This window comes from Staurois parvus, unplaced genomic scaffold (genome assembly GCF_062004578.1).
Source record: "Staurois parvus isolate SC_StPar_1 unplaced genomic scaffold, SC_StPar_1.0 ptg000544l, whole genome shotgun sequence".
In the NCBI taxonomy this organism is placed as follows: Eukaryota; Metazoa; Chordata; class Amphibia; order Anura; family Ranidae; genus Staurois; species Staurois parvus.
Genome location: NW_028318340.1, coordinates 3,499,488 through 3,518,923, shown reverse-complemented (window position 1 = coordinate 3,518,923; position 19,436 = coordinate 3,499,488). Strand labels below are relative to the sequence as shown.

The 19,436-nt window shown below is 46.4% G+C and overlaps 1 protein-coding gene across 1 annotated transcript in view; it reads left to right on the top strand.

The window, feature by feature from the left end:
* Positions 1-19,436, top strand: part of EXOSC8 (exosome component 8) — a 49,093-nt gene that overhangs the window by 441 nt on the left and 29,216 nt on the right. Inside the window, exons 2-4 of the mRNA XM_089690845.1 lie at positions 8,507-8,543; positions 12,334-12,397; positions 19,170-19,243. Of these exons, the coding sequence (XP_089546971.1) occupies positions 8,507-8,543; positions 12,334-12,397; positions 19,170-19,243 (175 nt within the window). The remainder of the gene's footprint in view (positions 1-8,506; positions 8,544-12,333; positions 12,398-19,169; positions 19,244-19,436) is intronic.

The following is a 19,436-nucleotide window of genomic DNA, read 5'->3' as shown; positions in this document are numbered from 1 at the left end:
ATGAAGCGGGGTGATGGCCTATTAGTGGAACGAAGGACACCAGGGGTGACCCGTGATTGGAACTCATCCCCCAATCATGATGTGGCCCATTGGTGGAATAAAGGATAACCCATGCTTAGGAGGGGATGACCTGTGTTTGGAACAAGGAATGGCCCATAATAGGAATAAGGGATGACCCATTAGTGGAATGAGGGGCGACCTTTGTTTGGACTGAGGGATAATCCTTGTTGGGAACAGGAGAGACCCATAGTTGGAATTCGGGATAACCTGTGTTTGGAATGAGACTGACCCGTGATTGGTGTGAAGGATGGCCCACAAGTGGAACATGGGGTGCCCTTTTGTTTGGAATAAGGGGTTTTACATGGGTGAAACAAGAAGTGACCCATAATTGAATTTTGGGGTGACCTATGGTTGGAGCAAGAGATGACCCATGTTTGGAACTTCAGGAGATCCTGTGATGTAAGGGATGACCCCATAGAGGTACCCTTTCTTTGGACTGAGGGATAACCCATGTTTGCAATGAGGGTGACACATATATGGAATTGGGGATGACCTACAGTTGAAACTAGGAGAGTTTTGTTTTTCAAAATTAGGGATAACCTGTGTTTGGAATGATGGGGGGCCCATGATTGATGTGAGGGATGACTCATTATTGGTGTGAAGGATGGCCCAGTAGTGAAATAAGAGGTGACCCATGGTTGGAGCAAGGCATTACCCATGTTTAAAATGAGAGGTGACTCGTGGTTGAAATGAGGAGTGACCCATGTTTGTAACGAAGCGTAACCCATAATAGTAATTTGGGGTGACCTATGGTTGTAACAAGGGGCGACCCATCGTTGGATTGAGGGGGGACCAGTGATTGATGTTTGGGATGGCCCATTAGTAAAAAAAGAGGTAACCTTTGTTTAGAATGAGGCTGATCTGTGATTGGTTTGAAGGATGACCAATGTTTAAAACAAGTGGTGACTCATGTTTGAAATGAGGTGTGAGGGTTGACCTGTGTTTGAACAAGGGGTGACCCATGATTGGAATGAGGGGTAACCCATGACGGACTTGAGGGTTGAGACATCAGTGAAACAAGGAGTGACCACTTATGGAAATAAGAGGTGATCCGTGTTTGGAACAGAGGATATCCTATGATGGGCTGCTTTGGAAAACAACCACTTTGAATTGGAAGTCAGTCCCTTTTACAGTCGGGTCTTGTTCCATACAAGCACTGCAGCAAAAAATGTAGAGTTGGGGATAGTGGCAAATAACAATCACATGGACTTGTTCAGTCAGGGTTTTACATGCCCATAGACATCAGATGACAGACAATGATCCAGTGGATGTGGGGCAGCACAAAACAACCTGAACAAGTAAGGAAGAAAGTAGTTGGGCAGATGAGAGAATCCTTCCTGATATATACCCTTTTCCCTGACACCAGGACTGTCTGTGTGTATTATATAGTGCCGTCAATTTACGCAGCGCTTTACAGCTCCCTGTCTTGTTTTCACTGCATAGAAGATGAACCCTTGTGTAAAAGCAGTTCTGTTTTAGGGGACAACCTGGCCAAGGAGACCTCATGAGATGATTGTACTGGCCTGAACGCACAGGCTCACTTACCTCTTCCACAGAAACACATATACACAATCCCTTCACTCACCCACAGCTCTGTTCATCTGCTAGGTGTGAAAAGAGGAAGGCTGGTGAGTTGCTGAGAACCCTCTCCACCCAACCTCCCCCAAGGGAGGAAGTCACAAGCTCCTCATAACCAGAAGTACTAGCTACTTTTTATTGCTGCTGGTGACCACATGGTCCTGCAAGTAACCAGTAGGAAGGTATGTGCTACAGGGGTCTTAAGGGGACCTAAACCCAAGCCAACTGTATAGTAAAGTGCAACCATGATGCTGCACCACAACACACATAGTGTGTTGCTAGAAAAAAAAAAAAGAAAAAGGGTTGTGTGCCCTTTATATGATAATTTGTGGTGTGTCAGCAGTCCATTCATATTGTATGAGCTGTCTTAACATAATGCACATTTTTTTTTGATTGAAAAGATACTTTTATTACAGAAGTATAAAAAACAACATGATACTTTGTAATCGGGGTACATCTCACCCTGTACTGCGACGCAGCGCACCACATTGCAATACAGTTCCAAGCATACGATAAATACATTCAGAAATAAATACATTCGCTCAGCGGTATGATGCCTGACGTGATGTGCGTGGAGGATGAATCCCCCGGACCAACACGTCATGCATAACGCCGCTTACCCCAAAAACCATAGCATCCTAATACACAGTACGTTTCCTCATGTCACGAAATCATGCAAAAACGAAAGCCAACTGTTACACTATACAACAAGCATCGGGTGTGTGGGGGGGAGGGGGAAAAAGGGGGGGACACAGGCCCGAAGCTTTATTAAAGGGACAAAGACACGCAAGGGAGAGCCGGGGGAAGGGGAGATCTTCAGACGTCCTCTTCCTCAAAGTCCATCAAGGTATAGTCTCTGAGCAGACTGAGGATCAGTCTGCGACAGTCCTCAATGGACATCCTCTCCCGCTGGTGGATGAGGCGCTTCCTGGCGCACCATAAAGCGTCCTTAAAACAACACAGCACCCGCCAGGCGCCGTCAATGTCCTCCAGAGAAAAAGTTCCACAGAATAGTCCATTCAACACCCCAAAGTGAGTGATGGCTGTCTGTGGTACAAAGTCTTTGAGTTCAGGTTCCAGGGCTCCCAACAGGGCCTGAGCAAATAAGCACTCCCAGAAAACGTGGTGAGACGTTTCCTCATGGATGATGCAGAAGGGGCAGTGTCTGTATCTGCTCAGGTTCCTGGCATGAATAAATTTCCTGAGAGGCAACCCCCCTTGGATTGCCATCCATGCCAGGTCTTTGTGCCTGTTGGTGAGAATGTTTGAAGAAACATTCCTCCAGACCACCTTGCAGGTGTCTGAAGGCAGGCCTGGAACCGACTCCAAAATGTCGCTTGCTCTGATGAGCTTGTAAATGGTCTTTGGTTTCCACAAGTCAGGCTTGACTCCCTGCAGCCCCTGCTCCTTGATGAACTTGAAGGTATCCAAGTAGTACCAAGGGGTGTCCCGGTTGTAGGGGATGGAACTGTCCCAATTGTCCCATCCGAGGGACCTCCAGAGAGGCAACAGGAAGAAGCGAGACATTGCGTTCCCGCCAGAGTCCATAATCCCTTTGGGCAAAGTTCTGCGGATGCAGTTGCAAGCAAAGAACACCCTCAGTTGGGTGGCGATGTCGGGCACGCCCTTACCGCCATTGAGGGGTTCCTTGAACATGACTGCCCGCTTCACTCTGTCCATCTTGGAGCCCCAGATGAAGTGAAACACCGCCCTGGTGATGGCCTTACAGGTGTTGACCCGTGGGGGCCAGGCCTGGGCGAGGTACTGCAACACAGGGAGAATCTCGCTGCGGAGTACCAGTGTCTTCCCTTCAATGGTGAGGTCTCTGAGGCTCCAAAGTCCAAATTTCTGACGCATTTTAGCCAGTCTCTCCTCTTAAGACTTTAGGGCTGCGCCCTCGGCACCAAACCAAACTCCCAGAATTTTCATGAAGTCTGTCTTGATGCCAAAGGGCATGGATGCAGAAGAAGGCAGGAACCACTTTCCGAAGAGCATGACTTCCGACTTCCCGCAGTTGACCTTTGCCCCCCAAGCTTGGCCAAAGTCCTCGCAGGTCTGGACGAGCAGGTCGATGGAGCGCTGGTTGGCACAGAACACCGTCACGTCGTCCATGTAGAGCGAGCACTTCACTTCCCGTCTGTCTGGTCCCGGTGCGGTGATTCCCCCGATCTCTGGATTCCGTCTGATGCATTCGGCGAAGAGCTCTATACAGCAAACAAAAAGCAGAGGTGAAAGAGGGCAGCCTTGTCTGACCCCGGAGAGGACCGGGAAGGGGTCAGTTTTCCAGCCGTTCACCTGCACGGAACTGCAAATATCATTATACGTAATGTCAACGTACGAACAAAACATTTCCCCGAGACCAAACCTGCGCAGGGCTCTGCACATAAACCCATGGGAGACATGGTCAAAGGCTTTTTCCTGATCAAGACTGACCAGGGCCGCGTGCACACGGCGGTCCTTGATGTATTGGACCGTGTCCCGGACAAGCGCTAGGCTGTCCGCAATCCTGCGGCCAGGAATGCCGCAAGTCTGATCCGGGTGGATGATCTGTCCGATGACAGCCTTCAGCCTGTTCGCCATGACTTTGGCGAGGATCTTGTAGTCCACGTTCAGGAGAGAGATGGGACGCCAATTTTTCAAGTCACATCTCTCCCCCTTACGCTTGTACAGGATCGTGATCATCCCCTCCCTCAACGAAGGAGGCATCCTGCCCTCAACCACCATCTCCTCGTACAGCTCGAGCAGGTCCGGGCCCACGAGGTCCCACAGCGCTACATAGAGCTCTGCTGGGAGACCGTCGCAGCCCGGGGTCCTGCCCCGCCTAAAGGATTTAGCGGCAGAGTGCAGCTCCTCCAACGTCAAGGGGGCGTTGGTGGCCGACAAACCTGCAGGATCAATAGTGTTAGAGATACCTGACGAGAATCTGTCGGCCGCTTCCGTGTTTGTTTCTTTGGGGGAGTAGAGGTCGGTGTAGTAGTCGCTGACCACTTCCATCACGGCCTCCTTCCCCTTCTGGAGTGTTCCAGTCTTGTCGCGCAGCTCCGACAGGGGTGTGTGTCCTGAGTGGAGTTTCCTGAAAAAGAGAGTTACACTTCTCACCTTTCTCTAGATGCTCCACCTTGGCACGGAAGACAATGTGCCTGGATTCTTCCTCAAAGTGCTTTTTCAAGCTCTTCTTGGTGTCCTCCAGGTCTTGCCTCACGTCCCAGCCACAGTGATGAAGGGATTGCAGCTGACGCTGCAGTCTCCTGAGTTCCCTCCTCCTGGCACACACTTGCTGGCGTCCCCTGGCCTGAAAGAAGCTGCGCAGCTTGACTTTCACGAACTCCCACCAGTCCCTTACCTTCCTCATCGTCCAGCAGGGTGCAATTCAGCTTCCAGGAGCCTGGGCCTGGGGCAAAGCCCTCTCCCAGGTCACCTCGAAAGTGAATGGCCCTGTGGTCAGAGAAAAAGCAGGGAACCATGGAGAACCCGCGGTGCCTGACTGCCCTAGAGGTGAGCACAAAGTCAATCCTGGAACGCACAGATCCGTCGGGCGGCTCCATGAGTAGTTCACGGAACCGCGCCCCACGGATCCCACAGCGTCCTGCAGGGAAGCCTCCGCAATCACCTCCCGGAGCAGCTTCGAGGTGGCGTCGAGTTTAGCGTACATGCTGGAGCTGCGCCCATCCTCCTCTATCGGACAGTTAAAATCACCGCCGATTACTACTGTTCTCGTTGTGACGAGTTGCGTCCGCAGGGTTTGGAAAAGCTCCAGCCGCGCGTTCTTCTCCGGGGAGGCGTACACGTTGATGAGCTTAACGGGCTCCCCCGCCCACGAGCCGTCTATGACCAAAAGGCGGCCACAGACGAGCTCTTGGACGGAGTCAACAGTGAAACGACCTCCCCTGATAAGAACCGCTACCCCTGCAGACTTGCAATCGCCACCCCCAGACCAGTAGGAGGGACCGTGGGTCCACTGGGAGGACAAATGAGTGTACCTCCTCAGAGGGGGAATGGCGCACTCCTGAAGCATGTAGACATCACTCTGCTGTGTGGAAAGAAAGGTCAGCACAGTCTGCCTCCTAGACGCATCCTTGATGCTCCTCACATTAATGGAAAAGATAGAGATCTCAGCCATCATGGGAAAGAGATGAAGGGGTTAGTCGGCAGGGGCTGTGCTTACCTCCCCTGGAGAGCGGGGGCGACCTCTGTGACCTCTGCAGCCTGACCAATGTCCTGGCTCAGACCGATCTGGTTGAGGACCTCATCGAAGTCGGTGGAGAGATCTGGCTCCGACCGGGTCAGAGCCATCTCTTCTTCCACCTCTTCTTCCTCCAGCGTGTCGAGGTCCTCCCCCACGGGGTCGGGACCTGCGACATTCTAGAGGACGGCAGGCCGTTTGGTGGAGGAGGAGGGGTCCTCCGCCGCCGGGCTGGCCTGCTCCTTCTTCCGCTTCCTGTTCCCTGCCGCAGAGCTGCGGGGGCCCCAGCATACGTCCTGCTTCTCTCTGGGCAGTCCCTGTAGACGTGCTCTGACCGTCCACAGAGGTTGCAGGTTTTGGACCTCGGGCAATCCTTGGTCTCATGACCTGCAGACCAGCAGAATCTACAAGAAAGCACATGGCAATCCTTACCCTCGTGCCCCGGCTGTCCGCACCTGCGGCATGACTGGAGTTGATCCGGGTAGTGTAGGAGTCCTGCGGACGTTCCCAGGGAGAAGCACTGTTGCAGGTGTTGGAGATCTCCAGCGGGACGATCTCTCAGCAATCTGCAAAACACGGCCCACTTACCTGTCCAGAAGCCGTTGGCGTCTAGTATCTGGACTGGGTCCTTCAACACGACACAGAACCTCTGGAGACAGGTGGCGATATCTCTTCCAGGGACGTGAGGGTTCCTCATGGACACCGTGATCCGCCTTTCGTCCCTTTGAATGGGAGAATTCGCAATAAACTTGCGGAAAGGGGAATCGGGCCCAGAGGTCTTCACCATCTCCCAGTACCTTCTGCAGACCTGTAACGATACAAAACTTACGAAGAAGATACCTTTCATGAAGGACTGCACCGACAGGGTCTCTGCCTTGCCGAATCCTTGTTCCAGGATCATCTTCTTGCCGAAGACTTTCCGGGGTCATGTCCGGGACTCTGCCTTCCACTTCTTTCAGCCGCAGCACGACTGTCTGCTTCATCCAGGGCTCCAGGAGGGGGAGACCTTCTGCAGGGCCGGAGCGTTCTGAGGTGGAGGCGGAGGGGGCTTCTCCCGGGGTCTTGGCAGGGGCGGCGGTCAGCGGCTTCTTGGCGGTTTGCTTATTCTTCCCCATCTTGTCGCAGAGGAGTTCTCAGGAGGGCTTCCAAGAGATCTTCAGCGGATTCCTTCTCCTTCTTCTTCCTCGGCGGCTTCACTCTTGCTTAGCCTTTGAAAAGGCTATTGAGCGTCTACTGCCCGAAGGTAGTAACGCAGAGTGAACAAGGGGGGGGAAGATCACAAACTCGTTCTGTGTGGGGGCTAAGACTCAAACCCAATAGCACCAAGCAGGTGAAGCCGAATTTAATCGACGATCCTACCAGGCCGAGTAGAGGGTACCCCACACAGACCAAATGGCTGGGATAGATACAAGTGGTTCTCAACGTCCTAGCTGGAAGCAGGGACACCCCTAAAGGCAAGGTCGATACTACACTAGATCTTAGCCAAAAGGCCGAGAAGCGACTTAATGCACTTCAACAGTATGCTAAAGTGTGAATTAGCCCTTAAAAATACCTGGTAATTCTGCTATGAAGGTCCTTGTTCAGACACTCCCTGTTATAGGGTGACAACTGATTTCACAGTTGTTCCAAGGTTGTCACATATACCTCTGGTGGAGACTACCAGTGTTTGTCCAGACACATATTGTGCAGTCATGGTCCTCCATCATCACTGTCAGGTATCTGGTGAAAGCTGCTGAAAGAGCCTGGAGGAGACGAGCAGCATGGAGATGCAAAAAAGGATGGAGAAATTTGGAAACAATATTTTATGTAAAAAAAAAAAAAAAAAAAAGTGTTTCATACACAGTGATTTGGCAAACTCGGTGTTATTCAGATAGGGTTTAGATCTACTGTAAGGGAACCTCTTGCTTTGCTCTACCTAGCCCATCTCCTAGATTGTAAGCTCCAAGGAGCAGGGCCCTCAAACCCCTCGTGTATTGTATTGTTACTGTACTGTCTCGTACTGTCTCCCATTATAATGTACAGCACTGAGCAAACTGTTGGCACTATATAAATCCTGTATAATAATGCACAGGTTCATATGAAGATAATCTGCAGCATGTCATGATGATTCAGAATGTACAGTTCATGCTTTCTATACAGGAATATGAACAGGTCACATTTGGAGGTAGTACCACCGGCCTAAGGTTGCTTTCACACGGCTCCCTTCCAAAAACATGATAAAACCGCATATGTGTTTTGCCACATTTTGATGTGTTTCCGGGGCATTTTCTGGTTGCCTGCACCTGTGAAAAATGGACATACGATTTAAAAAAAGTACTAAAAATGCAAAGGGTGCATTTGTTATGTATTTTCCATTCATTTCAGTGGGGAGCTGTGTTTCTGGTGTGGTTTTGAAAATTGCACCAAATATGCAGCATGCATGACTTTTCAAAACACACCCAGAGCGTAGTGGTGTGCAGAGTCCCATAGTATGTAAAGGGATGTTTTGTTGCATTTTTATCACGGTAAAAGCAGCCTAAAGTGACATGCCATTTAATTTTTGCCACGGCATGTGTACAGCCCTGACTGGCAGCATGCCCTTGTTCAGGTAGGCGGTTGGTGCAAGGTAAAACCACGGCTTAACCCCCTGATTTTTACCAACCCCCCGATCAACTCCTCCCTCAACATAATTGTTTTCTCTTTCAGGTCGGTGGAGCCGCTGGAATATTACAGAAAGTTTCTAGTGAGTAATACAGTCAGAATATTTTTGTGATTATGAATAGGTAATATATAATTTGTATAATTCTGATGCACAGCTGTTAAAGCAAACGGTTCAATATTTTTTTTTATGTAAGGCTGGCCATAGACCGTTCTTAAATCCTGCTCAAGTTGAGTCCGTAAAATTTGAGATGTGGTTGGCACTGCAAGCACCTCCCGGCTCAGCAAAAGATTATTTTTTTACGAACTTGACTGACTTGGGGGAAATGTATTGACCAAAAAGTGAATGTATTCTATCAATCCCTGTTCGGCGGCGCCAGTGTATTCTGGTAACCATAGGTGCAGCGGCTGTCTGAATACTATAGCTGGCAGTGAAGATGCACTATCCACGATGTTGGCATAAATGAGGGAAATGATTGAATTTCTCTCATTTAGCCCATATGTGGTTAAAGTGATTCTAAAGGCTTATTGATTTTTAAGAAAAAAAACCAAACATGCTATACTTACCTACTGTGTGCAGTGGGTTTGTACAGAGCAGCCCTGATCTTCCTCTTCTCAGGTCCCCCACCAGCGCTCATGCCCCTCCCTTCTGTCGGGTGCCCCCACAGCAAGCAGCTATGAGGGCAACCTCTGCTCCGTGTGTCCATTCACACACAGAGCCGTGGCTTGCCCCCCCCCCCCCACTTATTGACTTACTGGCTGTGATTGACAGCATTGGCTTTTGCCTCAGCCAATGAAGAGAGGGAGTCCTGAGATAGCTGAGACTCTAGTGCACATCGCTGGATCAAGAGAGGGCTTAGGTGAGTATGGGGGGGATGCTGCACACAGAAGGTGTTTTACTTTGATGCATAGATTGCATGAAGGTAAAAACCTTGAGCTTTTAGAACCACTTTAAAGCAACATTAAACCCACAAGCAAAATATTAATATGTTGCAGTTTACCAATAAGTCTGGTGGCTGCATTAGTTTTGCTTTTTTTTTTTTTTAGGCTTGTCATCCCCCAGGATGGTAGCATGAGAGATGGTCCTGGCCATCACCCGTGACTTACTTGTTATGCCCCTTTAGCCTTACCTTTCCTCCAGTTCCGTGCTGTCCCCACATTGCTGGCTGTACTTTCCATTTTTAGATTGGTTCCTTTACCTCACAGAGTCCTATGGAGCCACCATTGCACACGTTCCACCAGCTAGGACTACAGGTGTGTGTATATGCTATGTGCTGTACTCTGTGTGCAGCTATACAAAAGCACACCCCCACAGCAAGCACTATCTCCCCCTCCAAACTCCTTGATGGACAGCAGCTGATACCTGCACTCTCTCTTGAGCCTGGATGCTCTGTGAATGGGCTCCCTAACAGGAAGTTCAGGGAAGCCACAACAAGGATCCTGGAGCTGGTGGCAGCCAACAGTATCCAACACAGTAGTTTGTGCCAACATATTGAGAAAACTATATACTAGGGGATGTCAAACATGGGTTAGATGCATTCTAAAAAAAACATGGGAGTGCTTAACACTACTATAAGATCCTTTTATAGTAAAAAAAATATTCAGTGTCCGTGAAACTGACCGAATGGATCTGCAGCTGCTGACCCATTGACTTTTCACCCATTCACAAATGACTACAATATATCTCCTTTCTTTGTTGAATGGGGAGGGATCAACCATATAAAAAATAGTACGTACCCCCTGTGTGATGACCAGTCACATGATACCAAGCCTCTCGGATTGGCTCAGTAAAGAGTCAGTTTGATACTCTGATTACCAGGCAAAATGGCTGCACAACGGCTATTCATCCTGTTCTGTTTACAGTGCATCCAGAAAGTATTCACAGCGCTTAACTTTTGCCACATTTTGTTATGTTACAGCCTTATGCCAAAATGGATTACATTAATTTTTTTCCTCCACATTCTACAAACAACACCCCATAATGACAACATGAAAGAAGTTTGTTTTGAAATATTTGCAATTTATTAAAAATAAAAAAAATAAAAAAAACACCTGTACATAAGTATTCACAGCCTTTGCTCAATACTTTGTTGAAGCACCTTTAGCACCAATTAGAGCCTCACATCGTTTTGAGTATGATGCTACAAGCTTGGCACACCTATTTTTGGGCAATTTCACCCATTCTTCTTTGCAGTACCTCTCAAGCTCCATCAGGTTGGATGGGGAGTGTCGGTGCACAGCCATTTTCAGATCTGTCCAGAGATGTTCAATCGGGTTCAAGTCTGGGCTCTGGCTGGGCCACTCCAGGACGTTCACAGAGTTGGCCCGAAACCACTCCTTTGTTATGTGGGCTGTGTGCTTAGGGTCGTTGTCCTGTTGAAAGATGAACTGTTTCCCCAGTCTAAGGTCCAGAGTGCTCTGGAACAGGTTTTCATCAAGATTGCACAAGACTGTACATTGATGCATTCATCTTTCCTTCGATCCTGACTAGTCATCCAGTTCCTGCCGCTGAAAAACATCCCCACAGCATGATGCTGCCACCACCATGCTTCACTGTAGAGATGGTATTAGCCAGGTGGTGAGTGGTGCCTGGTTTCCTCCAGACATGACGCTTGGCATTCAGGCCAAAAAGTTCAATCTTTGTCTCATCAGACCAGAGAGTTTTGTTTCTCATGGTCTGAGAGTCCCTCAGGTGCCTTTTGGCAAACTCCAGGCGGGCTGCCATTTGCCTTTTACTGAGGAGTGGCTTCCGTCTGGCTACTCTACCATACAGGCCTGATTTGGTGGAGTGCTGCAGAGATGGTTGTCCTTCTGGAAGGTTCTGCTCTCTCCACAGAGAAACTCTGGAGCTCTTTCAGAGTGACCATCGGGTGCTTGGTTACCTCCTTGGCTAAGGCCCTTCTCCCTTGATTGCTCATTTTGGCCGGGTGGCCCGCTCTAGGAAGATTCCTGGTGGTTCCAAACTTCTTCCATTTACGGATGATGGAGGCTACCTTCAATGCTGCAGAAATTTTTCTGTACCCTTCCCCAGATCTGTGCCTTGATACAATCCTGTCTCGGAGGTCTAAGGACAATTCATTGGACTTCATGGCTTGGTTTGTGCTCTGACATGCACTGTTAATTGTGGGACCTTATATAGAGAGGTTTATGCCTTTCCTAATCATGTCCAATCAACTGAGTTTCCCACAGGTGGACTCCAATCAAGTTGTGGAAACATCTCAAGGATGATCTGTGGAACCAGAGCTCAATTTTGAGTGTCTTGGCAAAGGCTGTGAATACTTATGTACATTTTTTTTTTTTTTAATTTAATAAATTGCAAAGATTTCAAAACAAAATTCTTTCATGTTGTCATTATGGGGTATTGTTTGTAGAATGTTAAGGAAAAAAATGAATTTAATCCATTTTGGAATAAGGCTGTAACATAACAAAATGTGGCAAAAGTTAAGTGTGAATACTCTCTGGATGCACTGTATAATCAGCAGTGGGTAAAAACGGGCTAAAATGTACCCTGGTGGAAAGGGGATTGAACTTTTTTTTTTTTTATGGAATTCCTTTGACAAATTTTTTATTTCTTTGATACATTTTTGTTCCTGTCTTGAGCCCTTATTACTGTGAATGTAATCATGTGAAGGCATGATAAATCTTTTAACAAAATTCACTGGTGACACTGGTAGTGTTTATTTTTTTCATGAACCTCAGTCTAGCAGACCTCTTTCTGTAATTATTTGTGGTCATTAGTATGCGGTGTAGCAAATACTGTTTAAATACCAATAGACAAAGTGTCACATATTGTTTTTTTTTTTTTTTTTAACCAAAGTTAATATCACCACAAGTACTTTTTTATGTTTTTTTTTTTTTCTCTTGTGTTTTTATAGAAGGAGAAATGTCGGCCGGATGGAAGAAACCTGAATGAATTCAGGACCACTACAATAAATGTTGGTAAGTAGTGGGACATAGGCAACACAGCTCGGGGGTTCCTGCACAGCACTGGATATGATTTGGTCACTCCACCTGTTTTGTTCTTGTTGTGAATAGTTTAGAAGAATTAATTTAATGCTTTATCTAAAACTTTTCCTTTAACCACTTGCCCTCTAGAGGATTCACCTCCTTCCTAACCAGGCAATTTTTTGCGATACGGCGCTGCGTTACTTTAACTGGCAATTGAGCGGTCATGCAACGCTGCACCCAAATGAAATGTATGTCCTTTTTTTTTTTTACCCACAAATGGAGATTTCTTTCGGTGGTATTTGATCACCTGTGCAGTTTTTTTAATTTTTTGCGTTCTAAAGAAAAAAAAAACAATGTTTTTGACTTTTTGCTATAGAACATCTACTAAAAAAATCAAATTTCATCATAAATTTAGGCCAAAATGTATTCTGCTACATGTCTTTGTTAAAGAAAAAAAAATCCCAATACCTGTAAATTGATTAGTTTACGTGAAAGTTATAGTGTCTACAAATGGCGGTATATATACTGAAATTTTTTATTTTGTTTTATACAAGTAATGGCGGCAATCAGCGACTTATAGTGGGACTTCGGCGGGCATTCTGACACTGGGGGGAACTAACTGCCACTGACATCCCCACTGACACGAATACAGTGATCAGTGCTAATAAAAAGCACTGACACTGTACTAATGACACTGGGCAGGAAGGGGTTAACATCTGGGGTAATCAAAGGGTTAGCTGTATGTGTATTACTATTTTGTCTGTGTGTACTTTACTGTGTAAGCACACTGCTTTGTATTGCTCTGCTATGCAGAGCAATACAAACCAGCGTGCTGGTGCTGACAGGAGAGATCTGTATTGTTTACATACAGACGTCTCCTCTGTCAGTATTTCTTGGCGTCTGCCGGGTACCTGCGGGGAATCTGCAGCCGGGACCCGTTGATCGACTGCTGTAGCCATCGATGGCAGTGCGGGTAGGGCGGCGCACGCGTCCCCTACCCGGAAATAAAGAATCGTGTGTGTGTGTGTGTGTGTGTGTGTGTGTGTATATATGTGTGTATATGTATGTGTGTGTATGTATATATATATATATATATATATATATATATATATATATATATGTATGTATGTATGTGATTTTGCGCAGCCCTGTAGCAGTACTTCTGCTATATGTTGGTGGGGAAGCAGTTAAAAGTGTAAGATCGGCCTTACAAAAAGGAAAAGAAAAAACACACTCATGTCCTTATATCATGCTAGTGTGCTAAACCCACCTACCAGTTGGGGGTCTCTTTCTGTTCAGTCACTTACGCGCCAAAGGTTTTACTGCTTTAGTGACCAGAAAAATTTTTGCTATTCGCCACTGTGCTACTTTAAATGGAAATTGCTCGGTCATGCAATACTGTACGCTTATTAAATTTGTATTTTTTTCACACGCTGTTTTTTTCCAACATTGCTGCTCTCTGTACAGGGTTGTTAGTAAACACAGGGCTCTGTGCTGCGATTCGCTTAGCAGGTCCCAGCCAGAAATCATTGGTTGGGACCTGCTGACCGACTTGTGCTGTACCAAATGACAGCACAGGCTGGGGCGGTGGGCACAGCTGCGTGCTCTATACTCAGAAATGCCAGATCACGTACATGTACGTGATCTGGCGCAGCAGTACAGCCCATCTGCAGTATATATACTGTGGGCAGGAGTTAGTTACATAGCTAGTCTTGCTGAAAAAAGACAAAAGTCCATCCAGTTCAACCATTAAAGAAAAACAAAAAAAAAGTTATAATCCTATACCCACAGTTGATCCAGAGGAAGGCAAAGAAACTCAGCAAAGCATGATCCAATTTGCTCCTGCACGGAAAACATTCCTTCCTGATCCCCCGAGAGGCAATTTCAGATATTCCCTGGATCAACTTTACCTATAAATGTTAGTATCCAGTTCTATTCTGTGTATCCAAGAAAGAATCCAGGACTTTTTTTTAAAGCAATCCACTGAGCTGGCCAGAACCAACTCTTGAGGGAGTCTATTCCACATTTTCACAGCTCTCACTGTGAAGAAACCTTTCCGTGTTTGGAGATTACATTTCTTTTCCTCCAGACATAGAGTGCCCCCTTGTCCTCTGTGATGACCTCAGGGTGAATAACTCTACACCGAGTTCACTATATGAACCACTGATGTATTTATACATGTTGATCATATCCCCCTTAATCTCCTTCTCAAGAGAGAATAAACTCAGGTCCTCTAATCTTTCCTCATAGCTGATCTCCTCCATGCCTCTTAGCAGTTTGGTTGCCCTTCTCTGTACTTTCTCCAGGTCCCCAATGTTCTTTTTGTGAATTGGTGCCCAAAACTGAACTGCATATTCCAGATGAGGTCTTACTAATGATTTGTACCGGGGTGATATGATATCTCTCTCTGGAGTCTATACCTCTTTTAATACAAGAGAGGATTTTGCTCTCTTTAGAAACCGCAGCTTGGCATTGCATGCCATTATTAAGCCTGTGATCTACCAGAACCACCAGATCCTTCTCCACCATTGATTCCCCCAGTTGTACCCCCCCTAGTATGTATGATGCATGCATATTCTTAGCCCCCAAGTGCATAACCTTACTTTTATCAACATTAAATCTCATTTGCCACATAGTTGCACAATTAAACAGTGCATTGAGGTCGGCTTGTAAATTGGAGACATCCTGTAAGGATGTTATTCCGCTGCACAGCTTGGTGTCATCTGCAAAGATTGAAATGGGATTTTTAATCCCAGTCCTTATATCGTTTATAAATATATTAAAAAGTAAGGGTCCCAACACTGAACCTTGGGGGACACCACTGACAACCCTAGACCATTCAGAGTATGAATCATTAATCACTACTCTCTGAATACGATCTTTTAACCAGTTTTCTATCCATTTACATACAGATTTTTCCAAGCCTGTAGACTTTACCTTACACATTAGCCATGTGTGGGGAACTGTGTCAAATGTTTTTGCAAAATCCAAGTATACCACATCCACCGCCACCCCTCTGTCCAAGTATACCACGTCCACCGCCACCCCTCTGTCCAAGTATACCACGTCCACCGCCACCCCTCTGTCCAAGGTTTTCCAAGGGAGTGAAAAGGTTAAACAGGGAAGTCCACAACAGCTTTGTTCAATACCTTTGCACACACTTTTGTCTTCATCCAATGTTATTTCAGGGGCCAGGGATGAGCTCAGGCTTGTTCTGCTCCTAGTCCAAACCCACTTGAGCTACCCTGCCACAAAGCTGTCGGTGCACACCCCCCAGTCATAAGCAGCCAAGGCATTCCCAAACCTGAAGCTGCAGGTTTATGTCTCTTGTTTAAGTGCGTTTTGCAGGCTGGGGAATGCTTTGGCTGCTTATCATTGGCAGTGTGCACGGACAGCTTGGTTAGGATTTTTAATAATTGGCTGATTATGGTTTTACAGGTTAGACAGTAGGTTTTTGTATGTTCTAGGTCTTCAATAAAGGATATATTTTTCTCTATTCATGTGTCAAGGGGCTTGTTGGGTCTCCTATATACATGCCTATATCTCATGGTTATGTGTTGAGGTTGATCCTTAGCCTGCTTTGCTTTTTATTTTCCTTTCTCTTTCTTTGGACTAGGATTTGCACATGCTTGCACTCATCCTTAGTAGGGATTGAACATCTGTTAAGACAAGTGCCCCCTAGTACCACAGAAGGGAGCACTGTCCTGTTCTTGTGGGCCACACAAGAGCAGTGTGTATTGTCTCCTTTTGCAGCTGCTGAGCTCATCATAGAACAAAACAGGACCGTGCTCCCTCCCATGGCATTAGAGATTATTGGCCCCAATGACCGCTCCATCTCTGCAATAACTCAGAATGGAGATATCACTGGCTGCAGAGGATTTGAAGAGGCTTTTTATAATTGCAGTTGTGGACATCCTTGTTTATACATAAAGGGAGCCCTGGCTGGAAGGTGGTATTAGCACACTATGCTGTTATACTCATATGGGACAACATACTGTGTTTTTGTTTTTTTTTTTTTTGTTTTTTTTTTGTAAAGCTGAATTTACACTTTAAGTTCAAACTGAATTCCAGCCTCACCGATCAGGTCATGCTTCTCACCTCGTCCAATCAGGGACTGCTTGGCATTCATTCAGACTGCACAGCATGCTCTGTTGGCACCCATATTGAGCAGCCGACCTCTTGTGTTTAGAATGCATCAGGCTGGCTGCTCATCATGGGACCCGGGTGGAGTTAGAGTATTTCAGCTTCCAGGGCATTGGCCAGGTATGGTGTATAAAGTACGTAGTTACATTAGTCCAAGCTGGACCAATAAAACGGTGTGTAAAATAGCCATACCTGGAATTCATCTTTAATAAATGAATGGTACGCAGCAACAAATTTTATTATTTGAAATACACTGTAATGACAAAAGTATTGGGACGCCTGCCTTTACACGTACATGAACTTTAATGGCATCTCCGTCTTAGGGTGCAGTATTGAGTTGGCCCACCCTTTTGCAGCTAGAACAGCTTCAACTCTTCTGGGAAGGCTGTCCACAAGGTTTAGGAGTGTGTCTATGGGAATGTTTGACCATTCTTCCAGAAGTGCATTTGTGAGGTCAGGCACTGATGTCAGATGAGAAGGCCTGGCTCCCAGTCTCTGCTCCAATTCATCCCAGGTATTCTGTTGGTTTGAGGTCAGGACTCTGTGCAGGCCAGTCAAGTTCCTCCACCCCAAACCCGCTCATCCATGTCTTTATGGAGCTTGCTTTGTGCACTGGTGGGCAGTCATGTTGGGAATGTTGGAACAGGAAGGGGCCATCCACAAACTGTTCCCACAAAGTTGGGAGCATGAAATTGTCCAAAATGTCTTGGTATGCTGATGCCTTAAGAGTTCCCTTCACTGGAACTAAGGGGCCCAAACCTTGAAAAACAACCCCACATCATACTTCCCCCTCCACCAAACTTTACATTTGGCACAATGCAGTCAGGCAAATACCGTTCTCCTGGCAATCGCCAAACCCAGACATGTCCGTCGAATTGCCAGACAGAGAAGAGTGATTCGTCACTTCAGAGAACATGTCTCCACTGCTCTAGAGTCCAGTGGCGGCATGCATTATATCACTGCATCCGACGCTTTGCATTCCACTTGGTGATGCAAGGCTTGGATGCAGCTGCTTGGCCATGGAATCCCATTCCATGGAGTTCACTACACACTGTTGTTGGCTAATCTGAAGGCCACACGAAGTTTGGAGGTCTTTAGCTATTGACTCTGCAGTTGCCGACTTCTGCACACTGCGCATCTCCGCATGCGCTGACCCTGATGTCATTTTACATGGCCTACCACTTCGTGGCTTAGTTGCTGTTGTTCCCAGTTGTTTGCACTTTGCTATAATACCACTAACAGTTGACCGTGGAATATTTAGTAGCAAGGAAATTTCATGAGTGGACATATTGCACAGGTGGCAACCTATCACGGTACCACGCTTAAATTCACTGAGCTCCTGAGAGCGACCCATTCTTTCACAAATGTTTGTAGAAGCAGTCTGCATGCCTAGGTGCTTGATTTTATACATCTGTGGCCATGGAGGTGATTGGAACACCTAAATCCAATGACTGTGCGCTCCGACTGGGCTCCACTCTGTGGCGTAGGGAAGAGGAGTTGGCCGAGGACATGGGGTGGGGGAGAACAGGACAGCGGGTGCCCCAGCACGCAGTTTCTGGTTGCCATCGCGATCTAGCACCTGGAAATTGTCGAGCCGTGGTTTAACCTTTTCTTCTCCATCCTCTTACTGTATGTAACCTGAACATAAGCCCATTCACCACCTCCTCTCTCTGTGTATGACCTGTGATTCGCTGTATCTACTGCACAGTTAACAAGCTGCATGGTTTAACCACCTCATCACTGGCACGTTTCTTAATTTCCAAAAAAATTGTGGCCAAAAATAAGATCACCTTGAGGGTGTCTACTTTCCAAAAAGGGTATTTTAAAGGGTGTTCTTACTGTCCTGACAGTTAAATTTAATGTTTTGGGATTTTTTTGTTAAAAAATGTTGGTCTTTTTTCTTTTTATATACTAAAATAAAATAACCCAGGGGAATGGGGCAGATTTACTAAAACTGGAGAGTGCAAAATCTGGTGCAGCCGTGTATAGTAGCCAATCCGCTTCTAACTTCAGCTTGTTCAATTAAGCTTTGACAAAACCTGGAAGCTGAGTGGTTTCTGTGTTGCACCAGATTTTGCACCATGCAGTAAATAACCCCCTATCTCTCAAATAATTATATAAAGTATATTTGAGTTCATGGCTGGGTAATTGTCAAACTATCACATCACTGAAAAATGGCCTAGTAATGAAGTGATAATACAGGCTGGTACCGGGGTGCTAAGGGTGTGTAATGCTCGAAGTGATAAGTAGCACAGCTGAAGTTACTGCATAAAAGAGGTAACAACTTATATTTATAAGATCACGGAGAGGGCATATTGGTTGTGTTGAACAAAATCCTTCTTTTCCATTAGCACCCAGCTCTCCTTTTAAGGAATTAAAATGCATCCCCATGAACTTTCACTTCTTGGCTGATCCCTGGTAGAGAGTTCACAGATTTGTGTCCGAATTGAATCTGCTGTCAGTGACTGGGTGGACCAGATGAGTCCTTTTCAATTATTTTCTTAATATTCATGGGAATCTGGAACATCTGTGGTCTCTGAGCAGTTTTTCTTTCCTGCATTTTATTTCATGTACTTTAGTTACCATAGGAATGGCGTTGATATTTTTTCTGTGATTACAGGCTCAGTTACCACAGCTGATGGCTCAGCGTTGGTGAAGATCGGGAACTGCACTGTAATATGCGGCATTAAAGCGGTGAGTTGTGACCTTCTCCCATGGATAAGTAGTAGCTGGGACAGCTACTGTATGGAAATTACAGACTGCTTCTTGTGTCCCCAGAGACACAGCAACTTTTCTTTAAAGTGGCAATTGGCAGTTTGTTTATTTCATTGGCTTTTCTACAGGCGTGCATTGACCTTGTATGCCTTTTTTTTTTAACAATTCCCAC